This window comes from Camelina sativa, chromosome 9 (assembly GCF_030686135.1).
Source record: "Camelina sativa cultivar CO46 ecotype springtype chromosome 9, ASM3068613v1".
Classification (NCBI taxonomy): domain Eukaryota; kingdom Viridiplantae; phylum Streptophyta; class Magnoliopsida; order Brassicales; family Brassicaceae; genus Camelina; species Camelina sativa.
The window spans coordinates 39,774,737-39,798,308 of record NC_141888.1 but is presented as its reverse complement, the minus strand read 5'-3'; the positions used below and the strand labels follow the sequence as shown (position 1 = coordinate 39,798,308).

Below are 23,572 nucleotides of genomic sequence, written 5' to 3'. Positions count from 1 at the left end.
AGTTGGGACTTTCTGTCCGTGCTTATGGATTTAAGCATTTATTTGGCTATAGAATGACATATTTATCCTTCTTTTAATTGATGAAAAATTGAGACAATTTTTTTCCTCTCGACGGAAGAGATGAGACGAAGAAAAACAATGTTGTAAATGAGATGATGATGAGATCCAGTGATGAAGATGGTTGCGCGGTGGTGAGAAATACAAGATTAATAACGATCAAATTTCGAGTCTCCACTTATGAACGGTGCCAACGACGATGGTGAGCTCCGTCCTAATGAACAGCGGCAACCTTCAGTGATGAACTCCGCCTTTATGAACGGCGGCAACAACGATGCTGAGCTCCATCTTAATCAACGGCAGCAACGACAAACGGTGAGCTTCGCCTTAATGAACGGCGAGATGGTCGCTTGTCAATAAAGGCTTTCATAGCTTCGTATGGACCGATTGCCGACAGTTCCTTTCACGATTCTCCAAAATTTGTCAATTTACAAATATGTAATTTCCAAATTTAGCTTAGATCTGAAATTTGTTTGATTCGACTAAGTTTATTATAGGAACCCTTGGGTTCACTAAACATTATCTCCTTAGGGTTTAGTTATTTTAATTCAAACGAAATTAATTAAAATCATTGAGTTTATCGGAGCATGGCAATGGTGGTGCCGGAGACGTTTCCTGGTTTTGGTCGGAAGAGAAGAAAGCAAAGAGGAGGCAGAGAGAAGGATAGTTTTGTTTTTGTATGTTAAAAAAAAGCCTAAAAATGAAAGCATGGAAAGAAATGCCTATTTTGAAAGATTTGGCTCCACAAAGGTCCATATGGACAAACACCCCTATAATTCACTACATAAAGTTTTAACCTTTAAATTCTTGATTTTAAGAGAGTGTTTAAAGTTCACTTGTTAGAGACTGGAGGCTGGAGCAAAGAGAAAGCAAATAAAAAAATGGTTATACCTTTTCGCTCTTCAATAGTGTAGAGACTTTTATTAATAACCCCATGTAAGGTAAAAATACAAAGCACATATATGTATATAGTTTTAGAAACAGAATGGTAACAACTGATGAAATGACTTTAAAAAAAACATACTTTTCGCTGAGGCAATGGACGCATCAACTACGCGGAGCCATGCTCGACGGTCGACACCAAGGACAATCAAAGCACATAAGTGCAAGAATGCCTATCAACGCAGTCACATAAGTTGAAGCAGTACTATAATTGAACACCACCATGTCAATAGCAGCTTCATCTTCTCGTCCATTATCTGCTTCTTAGCATCACAACTTCTGTCGGGTCGGTGGTCCACAAAGAATAGGATTGCCTAAGTAGCTGTCTCGGTCGAAAGTGTCAAAATGCCTTTGATATGCTCAAATTTACTCTAGAGATACTCTCTCAAATTAAGAGATCACTGCAGTACTTAGGGGTCGAATTCCACAAGGACTCAAGACTACACAATAAATTATAGAGTTTTATAATTATGCTAAACAGATTAAATTGAATTAAAAATAGCAATGCAAAATATTAAATAAAGCTTTTTGTAAATTCAGAAGATCAAAAAGCTAGGCCTAGGGAATTTCTCAGGAAATTATGAATTATAAATCAATCAATAAATTAGGATTCAAGCAATTAAGAACAGATCTAAAACTCTAAACACTTTTGTAAATTAAATCAGTTCTCACTGCAAATAATATCTAAATTTAAAACTAGAAAATCCAAATCTCTTTGTAAAATTCTAGGTAATAAATCAGCAATAAAATCAGGTTTAGATTGTTCACAAAATTATTAAATCAAATCTTTTTGCAAGAAATAATTTTGCTCATCAAAAGGTTTTATCAAGAAAACAATTATATTCTCATATCAATTTATTTTCCTAAAGTATTAATTCTAGATGGCCAATCAAGGATTAATATGAAGAACAACCTAAGATGAAGATCTAGATAGATAATGAATCCTAAATAAACAGATCTAATAATTCATAAAATCCCTGTGAAAAACCCTAAACTTAACAAGCAAACTACTCAGACATAATCAATGAAGAACAAGACATGATTCTGAATAATAAGCAATAGAGATTAAAAGAGTAAGAAAGGAGTTTAAGAATTTCTTCTCTACAAAGCAGATCTGATCTCTCTCTCCAATAGCTCTCAAAAATCTCTCAGGGTTGCAGGAAAAATAAAACTTGATAGAATACAACTTGAGGGTTTGGAAAACCTAAAAACACTATTTATATGTCCTAAAACACATCAGGGACTTGTTTTGAAATTATGGAAAACTTTGGGGCAGATTTGTAAAACTTCCAAATTTGGCTCTTTTCTCGTTGGCAACAAGGGTGTCGATCGATGCTCTCTAGTGTCGATCGATGCCCTCTCTCATATTCGACTCCTAGCTGATTTCCTCCAGATTATTGCTCCAAAATGATCCAAACTGCTCCACTTTGCTCCTTTCATGCTAAAAACCTGTAAAGACTCAAAAACAATCTAGAAACAAATGAAAAGACACTAAAAGACTCCTTATATCATGGTTAAAAACCACAAAAACCATGATATATCAACTCCCCCAGACTTAGCCTTTGCTTGCCCTCAAGCAAAACAGAAACTTAGACCTGTGAAAGAGGTTTGAAAACAGGGAACTCACTCAACTGCATGATGATTCTTTATTCACACTCTTCATTTAACTGACTCAAGAACTTACTTCTTATACTTCAACCATGATAAGCATCAACATTCCTTACTCAAATCCCACAATCCTCTGGAATCTCTGAAATCTCCATTGTCATCTCATTAGTCAATATTAAAGCATAAATAAGGTGAATTCTTACCTTGGGTGTATTGATCAGTGGCATGTGGACTCTCTTCAGGCCAAGACATTCTTCTTACATCTCCTTTCCTCTCCCTTTTCTCACTTCCATTCTTTTTTTTTTCTTTTTTTTCGAAGGTGTAAGCGAATACCGGGGTCATCGGTAATTTACCTACCCCTCGCTTCCAAGCTTTGTATGATCATTTGACTCAAGAGTAGAATAATGAGGTCACTGGTAATTTACCTACCTCTCTAAACTGATCAAAATCATCTCATCTTTTGTTTTCTCTTTTTCTGATTTTTTTTTTTAAAAAGCACTGAAGGGAAGAGAGAGGGGAGACATACTTTGAAAAATTGCATTGTCTTGTATAGCCAGAAGAAGAAGTCTAGTCCACTGATTTCCAACCCCAAAGTAAGAGATTAAGTCCGGTTAAAATCCTGATAAAAGTTGAGACAACATTAGATCAATCAGATATCCATTGAATAAGGGCTTTCAGGATTGTTGATAAGGCTCATAGTCTTTCTAAGCTTCAGTTCTGAGATCAAGCATAAACAAGTAATCATTAGAGTGTTAGCCAAATAAGAGAAATCATTAGTCAAGATCATAATTCCCAAAGATAAAAAGAAAAATTTGAAAAATTTGACTCAAACTTTATGGTTTTGACTGACACAACTGAAACTCAAAAACAGAAATCATAGTTAGTAACTAACCTCCCCCAGACTTAAACAACACTGTCCCCAGTGTTATCAAGTAAGAGGAAAGCAAAAAGAAAAATAAGATAAACAAAAATGAAAATCAAAAGAAAAAGAAAACCTACCAGTGGGTTGCCTCCCACTAAGCGCTTGTTTTCAGTCATTAGCTTGACTGTGTTGGAGCGCATGCATCCGGAGGATCAGAACATGGCATTGAAATCCTCTTCATCCAAGGCGGTGTATAAGCGTTAGGTGCATGAGGCTTGCCAAGGATGTTAGGAACATGACCAGGGCGGGACTTAGGTATGGGAGGATATCTTTTCTGTCCTGCAAAATCATCAACAGAAGAAACAAGCGCTCTACGATAATCTCGTGGCTTGGTTAACTGCAAAACAGTTTTTATCTCTTTGAAATTCTTGTTGATGATAGGAGGAAGTTTAGGAGAAGAAGATGCATACCTTGGCCTTACCTGAGGGCTCTGGAGTGTGGATTGATGACTCTTCTGTTTGGGAATAGGTTTCTGACTTGGAGCATCAGTTTTGGACAAGCTTTGTCGCGGTCGTGGAGGGGTGTCGATTGATACTCTCTTGGTGGCATCGATCGACACTGAGCCTGATGCTCGTGTTGCAGAAACTTTTTCAACAGAAAAAGTCTGTCCATCAATAGTAGGAGCCCTCCTCAGCTTATCCATCTCAAATTTCAAACTCAAACCATCCACATTCAGTGCTATGTGTCCCTTCTGCACATCAATGATGGCACCAGCTTTAGCCAAGAAAGATCTTCCTAAGATGAGGATCTTTAGGCTCTTGATCATACTTAAGCACCACAAAGTCAGTAGGAATCATGAAGTTGCCAACCTTAACTGGAATATCCTCTAAAACACCTTCAGGAGTTCTTTGGGAGCGATCAGCTAGGATTAGAGAAATCTGAGTTGGCTTGAATTCTGTCATCCCAAGTCTCACAACAACAGAATGTGGCATCAAGTTGATGTTAGAGCCAAGGTCACAAAGTGAGTGAGAAGACCTTCCTGCTGAGATTGAGCAATCAAGTACAAAGCTTCCAGGATCTGGTAACTTCTTAGCAGTCCTACATTGAATGATTGCACTCACTTCCTTAAAGACAACTACCTCCTGCTTTCTCTCCTTCTTCCTCTGAACAGGCTGGTTCAACAGAATTGCACTAACATCCTTAGTTAGCAATGCTCCTTCTTCAGGGCTCAAACCATTGGATACCATTCTTTTGACATAGCGCTTAAGTGGTGGTGAAAGCTTCACTGCATCAATTAAAGACATCTCAATCATCACCTTATCCATCATAGTCTTGCATCTAGCTTCCTCAAGCTCCTGCTTAGACCTTCTTGGCTTGGGAAAAGGAACCTTAGGCTTGTAGACCCTTTCAACAACAGCTGGAACCTGAGATTTTGTGTTTTCCGCATCTGACTGAGATGGGTGTCGACCGACACCCAGGTGGTGTCGATCGACACCATCATCTGGACCCGACAGATTGGCCGATTTTTCTCCTTGTTCTGCAGAAACAATTTCACCATCATCTTCATCTCTCACTGATATGGCATTGCAAGCATGTCTGGGGTTTGACTCAGTTCTTGCTGGAAGATAATTCTCTTGCCTTTTGACAGACCCAGCAGTCTGTGCAACTTGAACCTCCAGCTTCTTAACATGAACATTCAATGCTTCTATCTTCCCATTCAGTTCAATGTAGACATTGTCAATCTTTCCATTGAATGTCACTGTCAAATTCTCTTGACCTTGTAGAAGCTGCTCAAGCATGGCCTCCATTCTACTCTCAGAAGAAGTCTTAGGAGGTGGAGACTGATAAGATGAATTCCCATAGGTTCTTGTATAGCCATTGTTCTGTTGCTGCTTCTGGTCACCATTGTAAGGTCTGTTTCCTTGCTGATTACCGAATCTCTATCCCTGATACCCAGCTCCATACACATAGTTGACATTCTCCTCTGAATTATCTGGCTCTGGCTCAAGCGTCTCAACTTCAGCAGTAAATTGGACTGACTTCTTTCCCACAAGAAGATTGTGCACTGAATCAAGCTTAGCACTAACAGAAGCTAGCTGATTTGCATCAAACTCTCCATGCAGTCTCTTTCTTTCAGCATCAGCTCTTTTAATGCTATTGCTAGAAGCCAAATTCTCAATCAAAACTTCTGCATCTTCTGGAAATCTTGTCTTGAAGTTCCCATGACTTGCAGCATCTAAAGCTAACTGATACTTCCAGTCACACCCTCTAAAGAAGATACTCAACAGTTGTACCCTTGAAAAACCATGGTGTGGACAGTCTCTTTGATAAGCTTTGAACCTCACCCAAGCTGCCTTGAAAGCTTCATCATGTCCTTGCTTGAATGAAGAGATCTTGACTCTCAGCTCATCTGACATTGCATCATCATAGAAATGGTTGAGGAAAGCCACCTTGATATCATGCCAGTTTGTTAGAGATCCAGCTGGCAACTGCTTCAACCACTGAGATGCCTCTCCTGCAAGTGAGTATGGGAAGAGCTTGCAGAATATGAAATCCTCAGTCACTCCATTAGCCTTGATACTGGTCACAAGATCCTCAAAATGCTCAATATGGTCCAGAGGTTTCTCATGGGGCAGAGCAGAGAAAGGTCTCTGTCCAACCAGTTGAAAGTAAGCAGGCTTCAGCTCAAAGTCATTCCTCTGGAATGGTGGAGGAACAATTGCAGACCGGTTCTCATACATAAGATCAGCCCGGTTGTAGTTAGCAATGGTCCTGATCAAGTCCCGGTTCTGCTCCTATCGTCAAACTGGGTTATGTACGTGGTTGGCAGCTCCACGTCCGTCTGCAGGAAGGGGGTGTCGATCGATACCCTCTTGTTGGTGTCGATCGACACCGTCGACACCATCAGCTGGTTCGTCGACAACAGCAATTTCAGCAATCACATTGCCCTCAACATCAATCTTTTGGCCCTGCTCATTGCGCAAGTGGCCCTCTTGATCCCTCAAAGCACCATCCTCATCTCGCATCAGAATGATAGTATTAACCATCTTTAGAGATTTGGCTGCCTTTCTGTTCTCACGCTCAAGTTTTCCTAACTCTTGGTTTGACAAATTCACAGTAGGACCAGACTTGTTGCTCCTTGTGTGAGGTCTAGGAGGCATGCACCTGAAACACCAAAGAGAAGAAAAACAAAAACGTGTAAGCAGAAAATAAAAAGAAAAGTTTAGACGAAATTAAAAACTTAAATCTAATGGTAGATCAGAGAGTCCCCGGCAACGGCGCCAAAATTTGATATGCTCAAATTTACCCTAGAGCTACTCTCTCAAATTAAGAGATCACTGCAGTACTTAGGGGTCGAATTCCACAAGGACTCAAGACTACACAATAAATTATAGAGTTTTATAATTATGCTAAACAGATTAAATTGAATTAAAAATAGCAATGCAAAATATTAAATAAAGCTTGTTGTAAATTCAGAAGATCAAAAAGCTAGGCCTAGGGAATTTCTCAGGAAATTATGAATTATAAATCAATCAATAAATTAGGATTCAAGCAATTAAGAACAGATCTAGAACTCTAAACACTTTTGTAAATTTAATCAGTTCTCACTGCAAATAATATCTAAATTTAAAACCAGAAAATCCAAATCTCTTTGTAAAATTCTAGGTAATAAATCAGCAATAAAATCAGGTTTAGATTGTTCACAAAATTATTAAATCAAATCTCTTTGCAAGAAATAATTTTGCTCATCAAAAGGTTTTATCAGGAAAACAATTATATTCTCATATCAATTTATTTTCCTAAAGTATTAATTCTAGATGGCCAATCAAGGATTAATATGAAGAACAACCTAAGATGAAGATCTAGATAGATAATGAATCCTAAATAAACAGATCTAATAATTCATAAAATCCCTGTGAAAAACCCTAAACCTAACAAGCAAACTACTCAGACATAATCAATGAAGAACAAGACATGATTCTGAATAATAAGCAATAGAAATTAAAAGAGTAAGAAAGGAGTTTAAGAATTTCTTCTCTACAAAGCAGTTCTGATCTCTCTCTCCAATAGCTCTCAAAAATCTCTCAGGGTTGCAGGAAAAATAAAACTTGATAGAATACAACTTGAGGGTTTGGAAAACCTAAAAACACTATTTATATGTCCTAAAACACATCAGGGACTTGTTTTGAAATTATGGAAAACTTTGGGGCAGATTTGTAAAACTTCCAAATTTGGCTCTTTTCTCGTTGGCAACAAGGGTGTCGATCGATGCTCTCTAGTGTTGATCGATGCCCTCTCTCATATTCGACTCCTAACTGATTTCCTCCAGATTATTGCTCCAAAATGATCCAAACTGCTCCACTTTGCTCCTTTAATGCTAAAAACCTGTAAAGACTCGAAAACAATCTAGAAACAAATGAAAAGACACTAAAAGACTCCTTATATCATGGTTAAAAACCACAAAAACCATGATATATCAGCCTTCCTTGGGAAATGATCCCTGATAAATTGTTGTAATTAAGATACATCCAAGACACCAAGGAAATCAAGGCTGGTAAGTTGTTGAGGAATGCTTCCATGTAACATGTTATGAGAAAGATCAAGGCTCTCAATATTCTTTCAGTTTGGAGAACTCGACAAGAATTTGTGAGATAGAGTCAGAAAATAAATTAAAATGTTAGAGACACGTGATAGAAGAATCTTATGTTCTCTCTCGTCTACGTACCACCATTAGGAAGGAAGGAAGGAAGCAAGTACATAACTTGCTGTGAGTAAACAAGTGCGCACGTGCGTTTATTTGTTGCCTTTATCCGTGTTGACGACGTGACAACTTTCCAGTGGTCCTATCCTCCTCATCCTCTATCGATGAAGCATTATGATTTAGGAAAGAAAAGTAGATTACATGAATTGATTTCTTAATAAAAAAAACACAAAACAATTATTATTTCCACGAACTTTCATAAATGTTTCCGAATATTTTTAGTGAAATAATAACAAACAACAACTTTATCCAAATATTTGAAGAAAATTTTAAAATGATAAGACGAACCATTCCAAATCTAAGTTCTCCTCTTGCAAAAGTTTTCTATAGAGAGACCAAGTTTGTGTTGTTGTATTAACCCAAAAACAAACAAGGTACGGAAGTCATCACTCCTCCAATTAGAAATAGCCACGTAAGCATTAGCCCGCGGAAAACAGACCATATGAGTCACACGTGATGTTTTTCATTCATTCCTTCTCTCAATTGCCTCGAACACGGATTTGCTGCGTTTTATGACTGAGTCGCTCTTTTTTTTTTTTTTTTCTTAATTAATTTGTTTGTTTTCTTGGAGGGTTTCTTTCTTTGCTGTCTTTGATTCTTTTTTTAATGTTCTCTACGTTTCCGATGCCTTATTTAGAAGACATATACGCTTCTATCTACGTATATATATAAAAATAGCTAAAACATCTAAAAGAATTAAACACAAAAAAGGAGAAAACCCCCAAAACAAAAGAAGAGGAATAAATTCTGAAACCTATGGCAAAGAAGGTGAGGAAGCTTCACGTAACGGTGAAGCCGGTGAGGCTTGAAGGTTTACCGTCTATTCCCGGTGATCATGAAACGGCGGCAAAGAATCTTTCTACGATGGTGGAGGTGAAATGGAAAGGACCGGTCTCCGGTTTCGGATTAGGACTCGTCCCTTTTTACCGGTCTAATCGACCGGTTAACCATACGAGCTCTAAGCCGATTGCTTTAGGCGTAAGCCATGTAGAATGGGAGGAAGAGTTCGAACGCGTTTGTTGCATCGTTGGCCCATGGAACATTTCCTTCAATGTCTTCTACGTGAGTTTTTCTCTTAATTATCTCATTTTTTTGGATGATTAGTCTGATGATGTTTAAATTCAATTAGTTGAATTCATCTATTTTTTTTTGGTTTTAGGGAGAGACAATGGATGCGAAAAGCAAGAAGTCTTTGGTCGGAAAGGCGTCGTTGGATTTGTCGGCGTTAGCGTCGAAGCTTGAATCGACGGTGGGGAAAAAGCTTCTAGTTCGGTCAAAAGGTTCCGTGCTTTCGAAGGAAGCAACACTTGTGGTAATTAATCTGGTCAATTTAAATTTTAATCACATTTTTTTTATCCCAATTTGAATCATTCTTGTTCTCATTGGATATTAAATTAATTTAGAAAACATCATGGAAAGGTTTTAAAGACTTTTTTTTTTTTAATGAAAAAAAAGTAAAATAATTATTTAATCCTAATCCTTAATTAATTAAGACACGCGGTTGTTTATTTAATTTAGGTCAACGTGACTTTTTCCGAGGTAAGAACCGAACCAGACGACTTTATACAACTTGGTCAGGTCTCCGTTGACTCAGCAATTCCGACAAAGATGTCAAGTCGTCGCGGCGGTGTAAGAGATTTTGATTCGTCTTCATCTCCAGCCACCGCGCCGAGTTCAGGTGAACGTAGTCCAATTGTGGAAATCGGGTCATCTTCAAGCCCGGATGAGAACCAGTCTGAACCGGGTCAAAAAGCCGTGTTTAATTGGTGGAAGAGAAGACGGTTAAGCTTTTCTGTGACATGGAGAAGAGAACCGGTAAGTATTTTGGTTTTCAGAATTTTCAAAACCCGGTTCGATTTCGATTTTGGTCACTAACCGGACCGGTTTGTTTTTGCAGAGAGAGGATGAACTTACAAAGATATCAACGGCGGAACAAGAAAAGCCGGCGGCGACGGCAGAGACTGATTCATCAATCGAGGCAAACAAATGGGTGGTGAAGGATATAGTGAGCCGCGATGGCAAATCGAAGCTAAAATCGGAAGTTTACACTGCGTCGATTGATCAGAGAAGCGAACAAGCCGCCGGAGAAGCAGCTTGTGCGGCGGTTGCGGTGGTGGTTGCTCATTGGTTCCACGCGAATCCTAAACTTATCAACCCTTCAGGAACAGAGTTTGATTCGTTGATCACGCAAGGCTCTTCTTTATGGCAATCACTTTGCGACAACGAATCGTATCTAAGATTGTTTCCGAACAAGCATTTCGATCTAGAGACCATCGTTTCCGCGAACTTACGACCGGTTAGGGTTTGTACTGATAAATCATTTACCGGGTTGTTCAGCCGGGAGAGATTTGCTTCGTTAGATGGTCTCATGTCGTTTGATCAGATTTGGGATGAGGTGGAGAAAGAGGTTGCGTTAGCCTCAAGTAATGGTGAAACTAGGGTTTATATTGTGAGCTGGAACGATCATTTCTTCGTGGTGAAGGCAGATTTAGATGGTTATTGCGTAATCGATTCGTTAGGGGAGAGATTGTTTGAAGGTTGCAAGCAAGCTTACATTCTAAAGTTTGATGATTCGAGTTTGATGTATGAGAAAGAGGTGTCGTCGGAGAAGTTGGTTTGTGAGGGTAAAAAGTGTTGTAGAGAGTATATAAAGAGGTTTCTTGCGGCGATCCCGGTGGCGGAGTTGGCGGCTAAAGAGGAGAAAGGGAATGTAGTGGATGTGTCTCTTCTTCATGAGAAACTTCAGATTGATTTGCATCATATTATGTTGACTAGCTAGTGCTGATTAGAGTTTTGTTTTCTGACTATTGATTGATGACTCGTTAGAGTATAGAGTTGTTAGGATTGTGAGATAGAGAGAGAGTTTATTTGTGCATATAGTTCGCTAAAATAGTTACCTTGATGAGACAATGTGTTGGGAAAAGTCAAGAAAAAGGTTTTTATTTGTCCTGGCTTTGGTACGTTGTTTAAGAAAGTGACAAATGGGTTTTTCACCAAATGACTATATATATATACGTATAGTACACTAGTCCGGGCGTATCTTAGAGATGGTGATTGGTGGTGACACAGCTGCATCAGCTAAACTCATCAAAGAAATGAGGAGTTCTTGTTTCTTCGAAAATGCTTACACATTTGTTGGTTACTAATATGTTATATGATGAAAAATTGGACAAAAGATTTTTAGATATCATTTCTTAAACAGATTGACTTGGGAGGTGAATTAACTTTTTTGCTGTTATTCTAAAAATAGCTTCGTATTTGTTATTACGTCTGAGCTTCGTAAGAGTTAATTGTGGTTTCTTGTAGACAAGAGTTGATCCACACATTTGTTGAGAGTTGAGACAAGATCAATGCTCAAATTCAGGGAAGGTCGTATCAGAAAGATTTTAGATAAAGACGTATTTGGGTTTTCATATTAGCAAAGCCACCCATCTTTCCATTTTTTTATCTTTGGAAAGTAAATGACAATTCAAAACAGTATATTTAAATTTCTTGAAGTTCATATACAAATATAGTGAGTAGTGCTAAGTGGTAATTGAAACTACATATACTTTTGGTGTGGGTTGAAATGGCTTTAAAGCCAAGGAGCTCTGGCCATTTGAAACCAATCCATGTAGCTAGTGAAGAATTTATTATTGACCATTTGTTCCAGCGGTACCTCGCCTAGAACTGTTAAAATAAGCTGTCCAAGTCCATTTTGACCCGTCCAATATTGACCATTTGGAATATGGACAAATAAGTGACTGTGTCCATTAAGGACCGGTCCATTAACGACCATGCCCATTAAAACTATGTTTTTATGAGCTGTCCATGGGTGTCCATTGGTCAGAAATATAATAAATTGTATAAAATGAAAAAAAAAATTAATTTTGTATTTTTTAGTTTTGTGTTTTAAAATTTTTACCAAATCGATTTTGACATAGCTTCTTAAGTGTTATGGGCCGCATAATGTCCATATTGTCCATCCATAATGAATTGGACATAGACGGATCATGGACGGCCCGCCCATTTTGACAGCTCTAACTTCGCAATTGCGCTAATTAATGTAATGTATATTGATTTTGGGAGTTTGTAACAAGTCATTACATATGTTGGTCATTCTTCTCTCCATCCCTTCCAAACTATTTTGAAAATCTGAATAAAATTTTCATTTATAACAAAATTATATTTATATCGATGATTTAGCAGTATTAGTTTGTTGGCTCTTTCAATATAATTTTTCTTTCGAAAAAAAATATCATAATTATTTATCGTATATATATTCATACTAGTCTTATAAAAATGATGATGATCTTTTTTTCCCCAAAAAATGATTTTGATGATAATGATAAATTTATCCAGAAACGTTTACGTGACCTCCTGGTTACGAAAATGAAACACCCTTACCTGAGTTGGTCATGAAGAGACTCCAGCTTAGCTTTTGCTTTTTAATATTCTCCACAGGCAAATAATATTAAGGAATGGTCATTTTGCTTACATATTCATTGTAGTGGACGGTGGTCCATTCTTAGCTGTCAATATATATAAAACAACCCATTGGGTCACCTAACTCTTTTCGTCGAACAGAGACTTCCACATACACTCGTGCTTTCATTTTCCAATCTCAACTATAAAAACATGTTAATTAATAATGGTAAACATCACTTGGAATATTATAAGACAAAGTAAGAAAGCGACAAATCTGTTTCACCAAATATTACAAATGAGCCAATCATGGCTTCAAACTTCAAAGAGTGGCTTATGTTTCACCTGTCTGTTTTGGACAACACAACCCAAATATAACGTCCTTTGGACACTTTCTAAGTCAAAACTACCCGACAAAAGTGTTCTCAAGTAACTTTAAAACAGTGGAACACAATGAAAGATATCAAAATGTTGTTATACATAAGGGAATCAAGATTCTCAAGAAAGTGTACATAAACTACAAATCAAACTCGAGCAGAGAGACGAGGAAGAAGATTGAATCGTTTTAACGACAATCCAGGAATATAATTTTTAAAAAAAACACACGAGATCAAAGGTGAAAGACGAGTCATCTACACATATGAGTGGGTGCAAAAAAAACACATAAAGAATGAATCAGTAAGGATTGTTGTAGTAATAACCCGTCGGTGGCGGTCCCATCCCGTTGACAGGTGGCATTCCGTAAGCTGGAACTGGACCGTTGTTCATCTTCGCCAAACTGGCTTGACCTCTCATGCCTTCACGCTGGTATTGCTGCCATAGCTGCTGTTCTTGATTCAGAAGATATTGCTTCTTCTCCATCTCTGCCATTTGGACATAAGAAGGTGGTGGAATGGTTAGTGAAGCTGCGAACGGGTCTTGGTTCACTTTCTCGACTGTACCATCTGGTGCAGGTAAGGCCAATACTTGAGTATTGGTTTTGCCCGGTAATGGTAAAGCTACGCTGCTCGCGCTTCCACCTGTCAACTGCGAGGTGCTCACATGTTGTCTGACCATTCCTTGATCGTACATCCCGTTGAGCAACAAGTTATCAAACCCACCGCCCAAAGCAGCTGTTTGTTTTTCTAAATTGCTAGCCGTTTCAACCAATGCCAATTCCCAATCCGCTTTACCAGGTTCAGCAGCAGGATTCTGCCAAGCTGAGGTCACTCCATTCGAGGAGAAAGCTTCCCATTTTCCGTTATTACCAGGTGGACCAGCAAAAAGAGCAAGTGCAAACTTGTTCCCTTGGTCATCAGCAGTGACTTCATCCTCCCTCAAGTTAACTAAATCCTCAGTAAACTGCGGTTTTTGAGGCTGAGGCTCTGGTTCAGGAGGAGGTGGAGGAGTGTAATTCTCAGGAGGAGGAAGAGCTTTGATCTCATTCATATCAGGTTCAGGCTCCTCTTCTTGAACAGGTGGAGGAGGAGGAGCTTCAATCTCTTTCCGCTCAGGACTCTTCCCTCTCTTCGCTCTATCTCTCACAAACTCTTCCAACGTCTCCAACAACTTACCAGTAATCCTCTGAACTTCAGGATACTCAGACGATCTCGCCACACCAGTTTCTTTACACCAGTTATAAAACGCAATAACCTCATCAATCTGTTTCGCCGCGCTAGCATAAGCATCAAAGGCCTTGACACAATCCGTATACTCCATATCGAAAAACTTATCCAACAAAACAGCCAAAACCTCGCAGATATCAGCATAAAGCTTAAAACTCTCCCTCACAACAGGATACAACGCTATCAGTATCATCCTACTGTTCTTAGCTAAACCAGTTGGTCTCAATGACAAAAACCGATCAAGCAACCTTTGTAAATGACCCATCTTCCCAAAAATCCTTTCCGGTGTCATCTCCCTTAACGGCGTAACAGACTTCTTCTCCTCCCTTCCTCCTCCTCCCATCTCAGTCATATCTCCATAAGACCGAGATCTCTTAGGTACACCACCATAACCATTATCACCAGCACCGTTCTCATAGTCATAAGACCGCGGAGGTGGTGATCTGAAATCATCTCTTCCTCTCCCGTACCTATCATCACTATTATTACTATGATGACTACTGTTACCACCGGCACCACTCTTCCTCTCAAACAAAGCTAACTCAAGCCTCTGATCCAAATAGCCAGCGTAAGTTCTAACGAAAGCAGAATGATCCCAAGAACTCGAATGAGCTTCGTCGCGAAAATCAGACATGTTTAACATCCTCGTACCTCGTCTTGTCGAGTAAAGAATCTCTTCTTGGAAAATCGGATCTCCTTCGTTTAGAAGTCGGTGAACGAGCATCAGAGCCTTGAGAGCAACGACCCAATCGCGAGTCTTGCTTAACCGTCGTGAGACGGAGGTAACGCAGGCGAGGATGTAGCCGCGTGAGAGAGAAGTTAGGTTTAAGATCTCGCGTATGTATTTCTCGCTGGCGGGATCGTCGTCGTGGCTTGTAGCTTTGACTATGGCTACTTCGAGATCTGGAGCCATGTTGCTTGCTACTTTGGCTATTCCTATGCTTGTTTGGTCCTTAACCGCACCGATCGCTTTTCGAATACTCGGCGCCATATCTCTCCCTCCGATTCACGATTTCGAATCTCTGAGAAAAACACAAAACAATTCAAGATTCGTTGCGTTTTGATTGATAACGGGAAACACAATTTGAAAATTTTCGATATGGTTTTTGATTTTTTTTGTGTGTTTTGTATTGAGCTATATTTAGAAAATACCGTTGGGATTGGGAGAGGTGTTCCTTGGCTAGATCTACGGAGGAAGATTTCGTCGGAAGAACAAAACGGTGTCGGAGAACTTTTAGATCTGTGGAAACGCCAAATTTGGCGGTGTGAGATTCGGAGAAGGAGTAAAGGAGGAGGCTGGGACAGAGAGAGAGAGAGAGAGAGAGAATGGTCGATTTAAGAGGAGAGTTGGAGTCTGTGATGACGTGGCGGTTTTTAAGTCGTTGATCTTGGAGGAAGGAGATGCGAAGTTTTTTTTTTTTTTTTGACAGGAACTGTCGGGAGCTGTGTGCTTTGTCGGAAGGTTAAAGATGTGTGTAATTTTTTGCTTAATGTAACAGATTGATTCTGGCTTATGATTTAAAATTTAACAGAAAATAAATTTTTGTTTCCTACGAAGGAGAAAATATTACTTCTGTTTTAGTAGAAAATATTCGCTTAGATTTTATTTTATTTCTTTAAACACCTAACAATATACGTATATGGTTGTGTAAATATACTCTATCACATGTGTTTAATAAAAAACAAATTTTGTTAAAAATTTGTTTTGATTGTTTCTAAAATTTGTTAAAAAATCTTTAATAAATGTATGACATAATCTTATATAGTTGTTAAAATTTTATTTCTTTTTAAGTTGTATCACTTTTTTGAAATATTTTTTTAAATGTATCTCGGTATAACTAAGTAAATTAATTTATATAACCTATTTTGTTATTAACTAATGAATCTAATAATAATTATAACTTTATAATCTATAAGGCTATAAATATTATATAGTCTATCAAAAATAAATTATGTTACTTCCAAAATATTAAATAAGGGATAAACAGATTAATTCTGGCTTCTGATTAAAATTTAACAGAAAATAAATCTTTGTTTCGTACAAAAGGAGAAAATATTACTTCTTTTTTAAAGTGTGGAAAGAATTGAAGTTCGAAAGCGTTGAAAATATTATTTTTAAGAAAAAATGTGGTGGCACTAGAATGGGTATGAGCTGGAGCCACGGCCTTTTTCTATAATTTATTTATGTCACATGTTTATACATCTTTGTGGACTAATAAAAAAAATGAGGTTTGTACACGAGAAATCAACTAACAAACAAACCCAAGTCTGTGATATTCTTCGCTATCCCCCCAACCCAAGTCTCCCACCATTTGCTCACTCGCCAAAGATTTGTCACCATCCGGAATTTGTTTACACTTCAGAGGTGTGTTACCGTCCGAAAACACTCAAAAGAAGTCCCCCTACTCGTTTGAGATCTTTCATCCTCCAAAAGTTTCTACTATATCTCTAGAGGACGAGCAACCATCCGTAAGAGGTCCACTCTCAGATTCATTACAGGTTTTGGATCCATACGTTGCGTTGTTGACCTTGTGGTTGGCGGTAAACTAAATAGCTGAAATTTATCCCAACACCAAGAACAAAATAATCATCTTGAGTCATTAAAATGATATAAAATGAAAAAAGGAACACTATGCAAAATGGCAGATATCCAATCTTATTGGAGAACAAAAAGAGAATGCTTTAACTTTACCAAAGTCATAAAGATTACATTACAAGAAAAAGGTGCAGAGTAAGTTGGTAGCTTCTTAACAGATACTTTACGAATAATAATACACAAAAAGACATATATTAATTACGAATTACGTACATAGACCAAAAAAAAAAAAAAAAGGCAGTAAGAACTAAGCACAATTGCATACAAAAAGAGCAGTAAGCTCAGTTACATCCAAAAAGATCAGTTAGCTCAGAGATAAATACAGAAAACTAAGACAACTTCTGTGGTCAGTAACTATGATCTGAGTCATCAGGATAATCTCCATCGTCTTCAGGTGGAGCTGTTTCACCCCATCCTCTACTCCACAACGGCTGAAGAACAATGACCTTACCATTACTGAGCCCAGCAGTGATCTGACTCAGATGTGAAGGATGAGCGGCAATAACAGTTGGATAAACTTCGAGCCTGTGCCACCAGCAATATGGTAGCCAATTCAATAAAAAAAATTATTTGATCAAACAGAAGTGTGGGCAGGGAAACTGTACCTGATGTTGCTGGGGCTGGGTTGAGTAACAGAAGTCAGATTAATTCGACATATCGTCACGAAGGTCTTGGAGTCCAGAATTTTTATGAATCCACTTCCAAAGCCAACATAGATGATCTCACCATCGGACGAATATGTAGCAGAAGTTATTGAAGTATCAGATTCATCAGGTATCCACTGCGTAGCATTTTTTATTTAGTGTCGATACGATAACTAGAGGCAAACGAATTTAATCAGAGAAGAGTGCCATCAAAGTCTTTGCCTTTTACCTGCACACGGCAATCAAGACTTCGAGGTTCGTATATACCTATCCACCCCTCATGGACCACGAGCATCTCAATTTGATATGGATCAAACTGGATGTGAGTTACTAAAGAGGTGGACTCAAGGTTAGACCGGGTGCAACAATTATGCGTAGAGTTCTTACTCGTCAGCTTGACCCAGCTCTTTGTGCTCCAAAGACAGAGCTGGAAAAAAACAAAAACAATTTAAAAGTCCTGAAAGCAACAATTTTGGTTATCTACAGATGCATGCACAAACCTTTCCATCAGAGTCGGATGAGACTAGGACATTAAAACAGCGAGAAAATGCTAGGCAGGTTATTTTCTGATCGTGGCCCTCCAGCTTTTCTTTGACCTAATACATTTACAGCTTTTGTAATATCTTTTAGCAGTAGACAAAGTCAGGCAAATGGTTTCAGGCGATTACCACGAGAACGAAAACTTTACCTTTCTCGAGGATAAACAATGGATAAAGATAGAACCATCATCAAGCCCGACGGCAAGCAAATCACCAGGAATAAATATAAAATAGGTAGCCATAGGTTTAGGACTTCCGAAAGCTGCTACTTTCTGGAGTATTTGTGAAAACAGTGTCATTTGATGATGCAGACACAAAGGCAGGACCAAAAAGCTTATAACACTACAATGCTTATTACCTCGAAACTCTTAAGATCAAAAACTGCTATTTTTCCTCCTGACGTAGAGAAAAGATAGGAACCCTTGATCGCAAAACATGACGTTGAATTCTGAACAGAAGCGACCATCTCGTTTTTCATAGTTTTCCCACTTTGAGGTTGATGTAATCGTGGCTTCGGAAATATATTTTCCTTCAATATTCGAGGAGTATACTATAAGTAGAAATTTAAAGAAACAAATAGATAGGGTAAGTAGCCAAGACATCAGCGCTGAAACATAGCAGAGATAGTTTTGTCATCTGAAACTAGACCTTGCAGAATTCATTTTGGCTACTCGACCAAGTCCAGAGTTTATGTGTGGCGTCTTCTGCCAAAGCCAGTATGTAATCTCCAGAAGGGGAATAGGTCAAACGTACAATCTAGCAAAGTCAACAAAATCAATGAGATTCCAACAGTTGAAGATATAGAAGACAATATATGCATCAACAAACAGCATTGTCATTTCACTATATATCAATGACTACCAAGCGTAGGTGATATTTTCATTCCAAACAGTAGCTACCAAATAGCACAAGCAAACTAAAGTGTCAAAGAATATGGTTTCTCCATGATGCTACTACCGAGGATGTTCTTGGGAGCAACAAAGCACAATCCTCAATGGCTATAATTTCTCAAGAGCCATGTTCTTTTTTCCCTTCTAACGATCAACTAAATTTGCGAACGAATGCCTTGGATGACATGAAGTACATCAAATTTTAATAGATTCCGGAGAAAGTAACCTTACCCTTTCTTCTGAGCAATAATCAGGAAGAACGAGTGCATTGCACTGAGATATATCATTGATTTCGTTTGGTTTGCAGTTAATAACCTTCTTCCTTGGCCCTGTTTTCTTGAATTTGTTTTTAAAATAGGATGGTGTGCCACAAAGGTATGACACTACTGGAATATTTTCCATAGAGCTAGAGTTGTTGCATGTACGAGAAGTCCACCAGTCCAAACTGCACGAAGTGAAGAAAAATCAAAGCTAGAAGAAAAAGCGAGAACACAATCAAGACTAGAAAACAACCCCTTTGGCAGTCTTACCTCTGCTTCATCAGTGTTAAAAGTCTTGACTTTTCCATGCTAGGAAACTTGAGTTTATCTTTCAGTACTGGATTCTTCTTAGCTAGCATGACAACAGAGGCATGCAGCTTTACCTTCGGCGACATGTTATCAAGAGATCCAGATGGGGTTGCAACTTCCCTGCGGTAGAAAAACTTCATCAGAGTGAAAGCTGTAGCCTGTTGAATAAATAATTAACAGAATTTACTAAAGAACGCTAAAACTAGAATTGCTCAATCATTTTTTACAAGGAGATAAACAGATCAATGCTCATCAGTATACAGTGGATGAGAAATAGCTTTCTAAGAGGTGTTTTATGTATTAAAATAGACAAATCAAAGTTGATACTGAGCAGTAGAGAATTCGGGGATAATAACATTTCAATATGAATAGAGTATAACTACTTTATGTTTCCATCGTATGCAAAGTCCTTAACCAAGTAATTGGGATCTCATAATGAAATAATGAGATGTAAATGTAGATAAATATATGTAAACCAACCTTTCTGTAGATTCTAGGCATATAAGTTTCTGAATTTCAAGAAACATAGCCTTTGAGTACTTATTATCTCCTGAGTCTGTAAAAGCTCCCAGGTACTCTTCAGCTTTGCCTAATTCACCAAGCTTCATCACTTCCGCCAGATAATTCAAGTTGAAGAAGACTTTTGTTTCTTGCTCTAGTCTTCAGAAAATAAAAAGTTATAAGCAACAAGAAAACAACGAAATATCCATAAATCAAATTTATACCAGCAAAGCTTACTTATGCAGAGTGTTCTTGTACTTTGCTTCATAGAGAAATTGAAGGATTAAGCAAATGAGATCTTCCTACAAGAAACGCACTGATCAGAAACAAAAGAACTCGAGAATCCAAAATCTTCATCCATTTCTTTATTAATTTCAACATAGGTTTTTTGGTACCTTCACAATAGCCATATAAGAAAATATGTAAAACTTTACCTTCAAACCTCCCTTTCTCCCATGACAATTTGGACAAATGAGGGAGATCAGTGAGAGCAGTGCAGATGTATTCAACTTCGGAAAATCGAGTTTGTCACATAAAGAAGGATTGCTTTTTGCTAGTTTATAGAGATCAACACACAACTTGGCTCTCCCCGGTGCTTTGTCCACGCAACAAGTTTGCTCAGGAAAACTATAGACAAAGCCACCACCAAAAACTCTATGAGATCTGCAGTGGGGAAAAATTATTAATGGCTAATAATATATCTAAACCCTTGCCTCATATCATCTACAGCAATCACCTCAACCAAATCGTCAAAGCTATCATCTTTTAAAACAGGAATCCGTCGCAAATCCTTGGAGAATGTGTTCACAGATTCAGAGCCACCACCTCTGCAAAACATTACTTAAAAGGAATAAGAAAACATATACTTTCCTTCCAATTATATAGACAACCGTTAAGCTCTTCAGTTTCTTTGCCCTCAAAGGAAAGAGAAACGAATCCTTAATTTAAAATTTGGAGCTAATAGTGGAACACTATCAAACTTTCAAAATCACCATGCATCCCCCCAGCTAATGACACAACTAAATCAACATCAAACTCTTTCTATGCAAGAAGAGTAGAGTTTGCTTACCTATCAGTTGCTTCAGAAAATTTCCACTTGAACAAGTCAAAGAACATCTTCCTTGAAAAGGTATTAGCATCTGGACTAGTGAATGCTGAAAGATAGTCCTCAGCGTCTTTCCAGTTACCATTGAGTATCGCATTAGAGAAGTAGCTAAAATCAAAGTAAACACCTGAATCCTGCTCCACTCTAAATCATTACCAAAACAAAAATCACACAAAAAAAAGCTATTAGAACTAATCAAATACACAAAAGACACAGTAAGAAACGAAGCAACTTTGAATTTGTAAATCCTAATCCAAAAATCGAAGAACCACCGTACAAGTGTAAGCTTTCTTGGTAGCCCTCTTCATCAAAGAACTGTAAGATAAGGAATACGAGGTTTTTTCGATTCTTCTCGTCTAAGATCATCGTTGAACCAAGGAGAAATAACAAACAAGCATTTGAAATTGTGAAATTTTTCTGAAATCTTTGCTCCAGAGGAAATTTAGGGTTCCGAGAGAAACAAATTCTAGTAGCGAAGAAGATGAAAATCACACGGAACGGCAAGTAGAATCCCGATATTAGTATCGGGATTGGAGAAAGAAGACGAATTGGAAATTTGCAAGTCAGCAAAAAGCTTTCTGTCGTCGTCTTCGTTTAATCCGCTAATGAACAGTCCACTGTGGGTGAAGCAATGAAGGTTAAAGACAGAGAAGCGAAATATAAGGAGTGTGATAAGTGCGCCTACTTATCATTACCTCAGAGTTAGGCCTGGGCAAAAAACCCCCGAAAACCCGAACCGGAACCGACCCGAAAATATGGACCCGAATCCGAACCCGGAACCGGTAAAATACCCTATTGGGTCCTAATCTCCTAAACCCGAAGAACCGGAACCGAACTCGGAACCGAACCGAAAACCGAATGGGTACCCGACATACCCGTAATAAAATCATATATAGAGAATATTAGTTATATATATTTTTTATATAACATAGTTATTCAAAGTTACAACTTAAAATTCAAAAATATTATTTTTTCTTAGATCAAAATAATGAAAATACTCAAAATAACCAAAATTATAATGAAATGTTTAACTATATTTTTAAAAATATTTATTTTTAAAAATTTATTTTAATATTTAACATTAAAATTTCTGAATAATCGGGTAAAATTCAGATTTTCGGGTTAAATTTCGGGTAATCGGGTACAAAATACCCGAACCCGAATGATATCCGATTTTTTCGGGTATTTATAAGTTCTGAAATGTTAGACCCGAACCGACCCGAACCCGGTAAGATTCGAACCGAACCCGAACCGATATTTTCTGTTTACCCTATTGGGTCCTAAACTCCTCTACCCGAGAAACTCGAACCCGATCGGTTCCTACCCGAACCCGATCCGAATACCCGAATGCCCATGGCTACTCAGAGTAGTGTAAAATAGTATAAAGGGAAAATTGGAAAAAAAAAAAAAAAAAAATCAGTTATACCCTTAATTATAAAATAAAATTATGCAATTGAAAATATATATTCTAATTTATAAATAAAGGTATAGATAGACAAATTTTTTTTAAAAAACATCATTTTCTCAATTTTCTGAAATATAAATTAGATTGACTTATGACAACTAGCTTAAATGCAGCAGTTGGGAGAAATTTTATTAACATATATAGTTTCGACCCTTACTTTAATTTTGAAAGAGAATTCGGTTGTTCTTTTCTAAAAACTTATACAAATCAATATTTCAAATTTTTGATTTTCATAGAATTTAAAGAATTTTTTTTTATTGTATCTTAGAAACCAAAAATCATTTTTACGTATTTTTAGGTAGATCTCAAACTTTTAACGATATTATCAATAAGATTTTAGAGAGATAACATTTGTTAAAATTGGTTTCGGAGAAAAAATATATTTGAAATTTCTATGTTTCATGTAAATTTAGAAAAGAGGGGATCCACAAAAAGCTAAAAAACATAAAATATTATAAGAATGGATTTGTATAACTATTTCATATATAATAAATATAATCCTAGAAAAACTATTTCATAGATAATAAATTTTATATATTATATAACTATTTCACCCTAGAAAAATATAATCCGCCACTATTATTTGCAGATTTCCTTGCAACACTTGCTTCCAAAAATGAATAATAGTAGTACTAGACTCCTTCTGTTTCACAAAGAGTGTCATTCTAACCTGATTTTTTTGTTTCAAAATAAGTGTCATTTTAAATTTTCAATATAAAATTAAGCATACATTTCCAACTTTAACCTCGTATTCATTGAAGAATATCAAAAGTTAATTTCAATTGTAAGGATATAACAGATATTTTAATATGTTTTCTTAATTTGTGTGCAAAGTATCAAAATAACACTTATTATGAAACAGAGGGAGTATACATTATCCCTAATATTCGAGAAAACAATGGATAGCTCTACCTACAACAATTTAAGACTTGCAATTAACCTTGCATCATCCCAAATCACGAGGACTTCCTAAATCAACAATAATTCCCCTAGTTCTTGTAATGAGTGGTTTAAGCTCGAAGAA

At 37.4% G+C, this 23,572-nt stretch overlaps 2 protein-coding genes, 1 non-coding gene and 1 pseudogene across 23 annotated transcripts; 2 read left to right on the top strand and 2 right to left on the bottom strand.

The window, feature by feature from the left end:
• Positions 1 to 5,770: 5,770 nt before the first annotated feature.
• Positions 5,771 to 5,877, top strand: LOC147939297 (small nucleolar RNA R71). Its single transcript, XR_015567640.1, has one exon. It is a non-coding gene; the product is annotated as a small nucleolar RNA R71 (small nucleolar RNA).
• A 2,643-nt stretch (positions 5,878 to 8,520) lies between these two features.
• Positions 8,521 to 11,229, top strand: LOC147939296 (uncharacterized). Its single transcript, XM_087464850.1, has 4 exons — positions 8,521 to 9,293; positions 9,391 to 9,543; positions 9,750 to 10,046; positions 10,129 to 11,229. Exons 1-4 carry the CDS (start codon positions 8,988 to 8,990, stop codon positions 11,008 to 11,010), a joined length of 1,638 nt encoding a protein of 545 aa, XP_087320976.1. The 5' UTR covers positions 8,521 to 8,987; the 3' UTR covers positions 11,011 to 11,229.
• A 1,865-nt stretch (positions 11,230 to 13,094) lies between these two features.
• Positions 13,095 to 15,680, bottom strand: LOC147939295 (putative clathrin assembly protein At2g25430 pseudogene; annotated as a pseudogene). Its single transcript, XR_015567112.1, has 2 exons — positions 15,392 to 15,680; positions 13,095 to 15,261 (listed from the first exon to the last, which is right to left on the bottom strand). The product of XR_015567112.1 is annotated as a putative clathrin assembly protein At2g25430 pseudogene (transcript).
• A 1,328-nt stretch (positions 15,681 to 17,008) lies between these two features.
• LOC104714006 (topless-related protein 4-like) lies at positions 17,009 to 21,766 on the bottom strand. Of its 20 annotated transcripts, none has more exons than XM_087466476.1 (15): positions 21,361 to 21,766; positions 21,048 to 21,227; positions 20,692 to 20,805; positions 20,413 to 20,605; positions 20,216 to 20,280; positions 19,958 to 20,137; positions 19,439 to 19,597; positions 19,140 to 19,353; positions 18,667 to 18,774; positions 18,377 to 18,568; positions 18,168 to 18,290; positions 17,980 to 18,075; positions 17,709 to 17,906; positions 17,441 to 17,616; positions 17,009 to 17,360 (listed from the first exon to the last, which is right to left on the bottom strand). In XM_087466476.1, the coding sequence occupies exons 1-15, from the start codon at positions 21,447 to 21,449 to the stop codon at positions 17,183 to 17,185; spliced, it is 2,265 nt and encodes a 754-aa protein (XP_087322602.1). In that variant the 5' UTR covers positions 21,450 to 21,766; the 3' UTR covers positions 17,009 to 17,182. The 20 variants fall into 20 exon arrangements, with proteins under 20 accessions (XP_087322602.1, XP_087322608.1, XP_087322603.1 ...); XM_087466482.1 differs by having other exon boundaries at positions 20,216 to 20,276; positions 21,361 to 21,744; XM_087466477.1 differs by having other exon boundaries at positions 18,377 to 18,547; positions 21,361 to 21,742.
• Between the last annotated feature and the right edge of the window lie 1,806 nt (positions 21,767 to 23,572).

Coding starts and splice junctions, on each gene's coding strand:
- LOC104714006 (XM_087466476.1), bottom strand. CDS start 21,449: ATGATCTTAGACGAGAAGAATCGAAAAAACCTCGTATTCCTTATCTTA. Junction 20,281..20,412: donor GGAGAAAGGGAGGTTTGAAG/GTAAAGTTTTAC, acceptor CGTTTCTTGTAG/GAAGATCTCATTTGCTTAAT. Junction 19,598..19,957: donor TGCCTAGAATCTACAGAAAG/GTTGGTTTACAT, acceptor TTTCTACCGCAG/GGAAGTTGCAACCCCATCTG.
- LOC147939296 (XM_087464850.1), top strand. CDS start 8,988: ATGGCAAAGAAGGTGAGGAAGCTTCACGTAACGGTGAAGCCGGTGAGG. Junction 9,544..9,749: donor CGAAGGAAGCAACACTTGTG/GTAATTAATCTG, acceptor TATTTAATTTAG/GTCAACGTGACTTTTTCCGA. Junction 10,047..10,128: donor TGACATGGAGAAGAGAACCG/GTAAGTATTTTG, acceptor TTGTTTTTGCAG/AGAGAGGATGAACTTACAAA.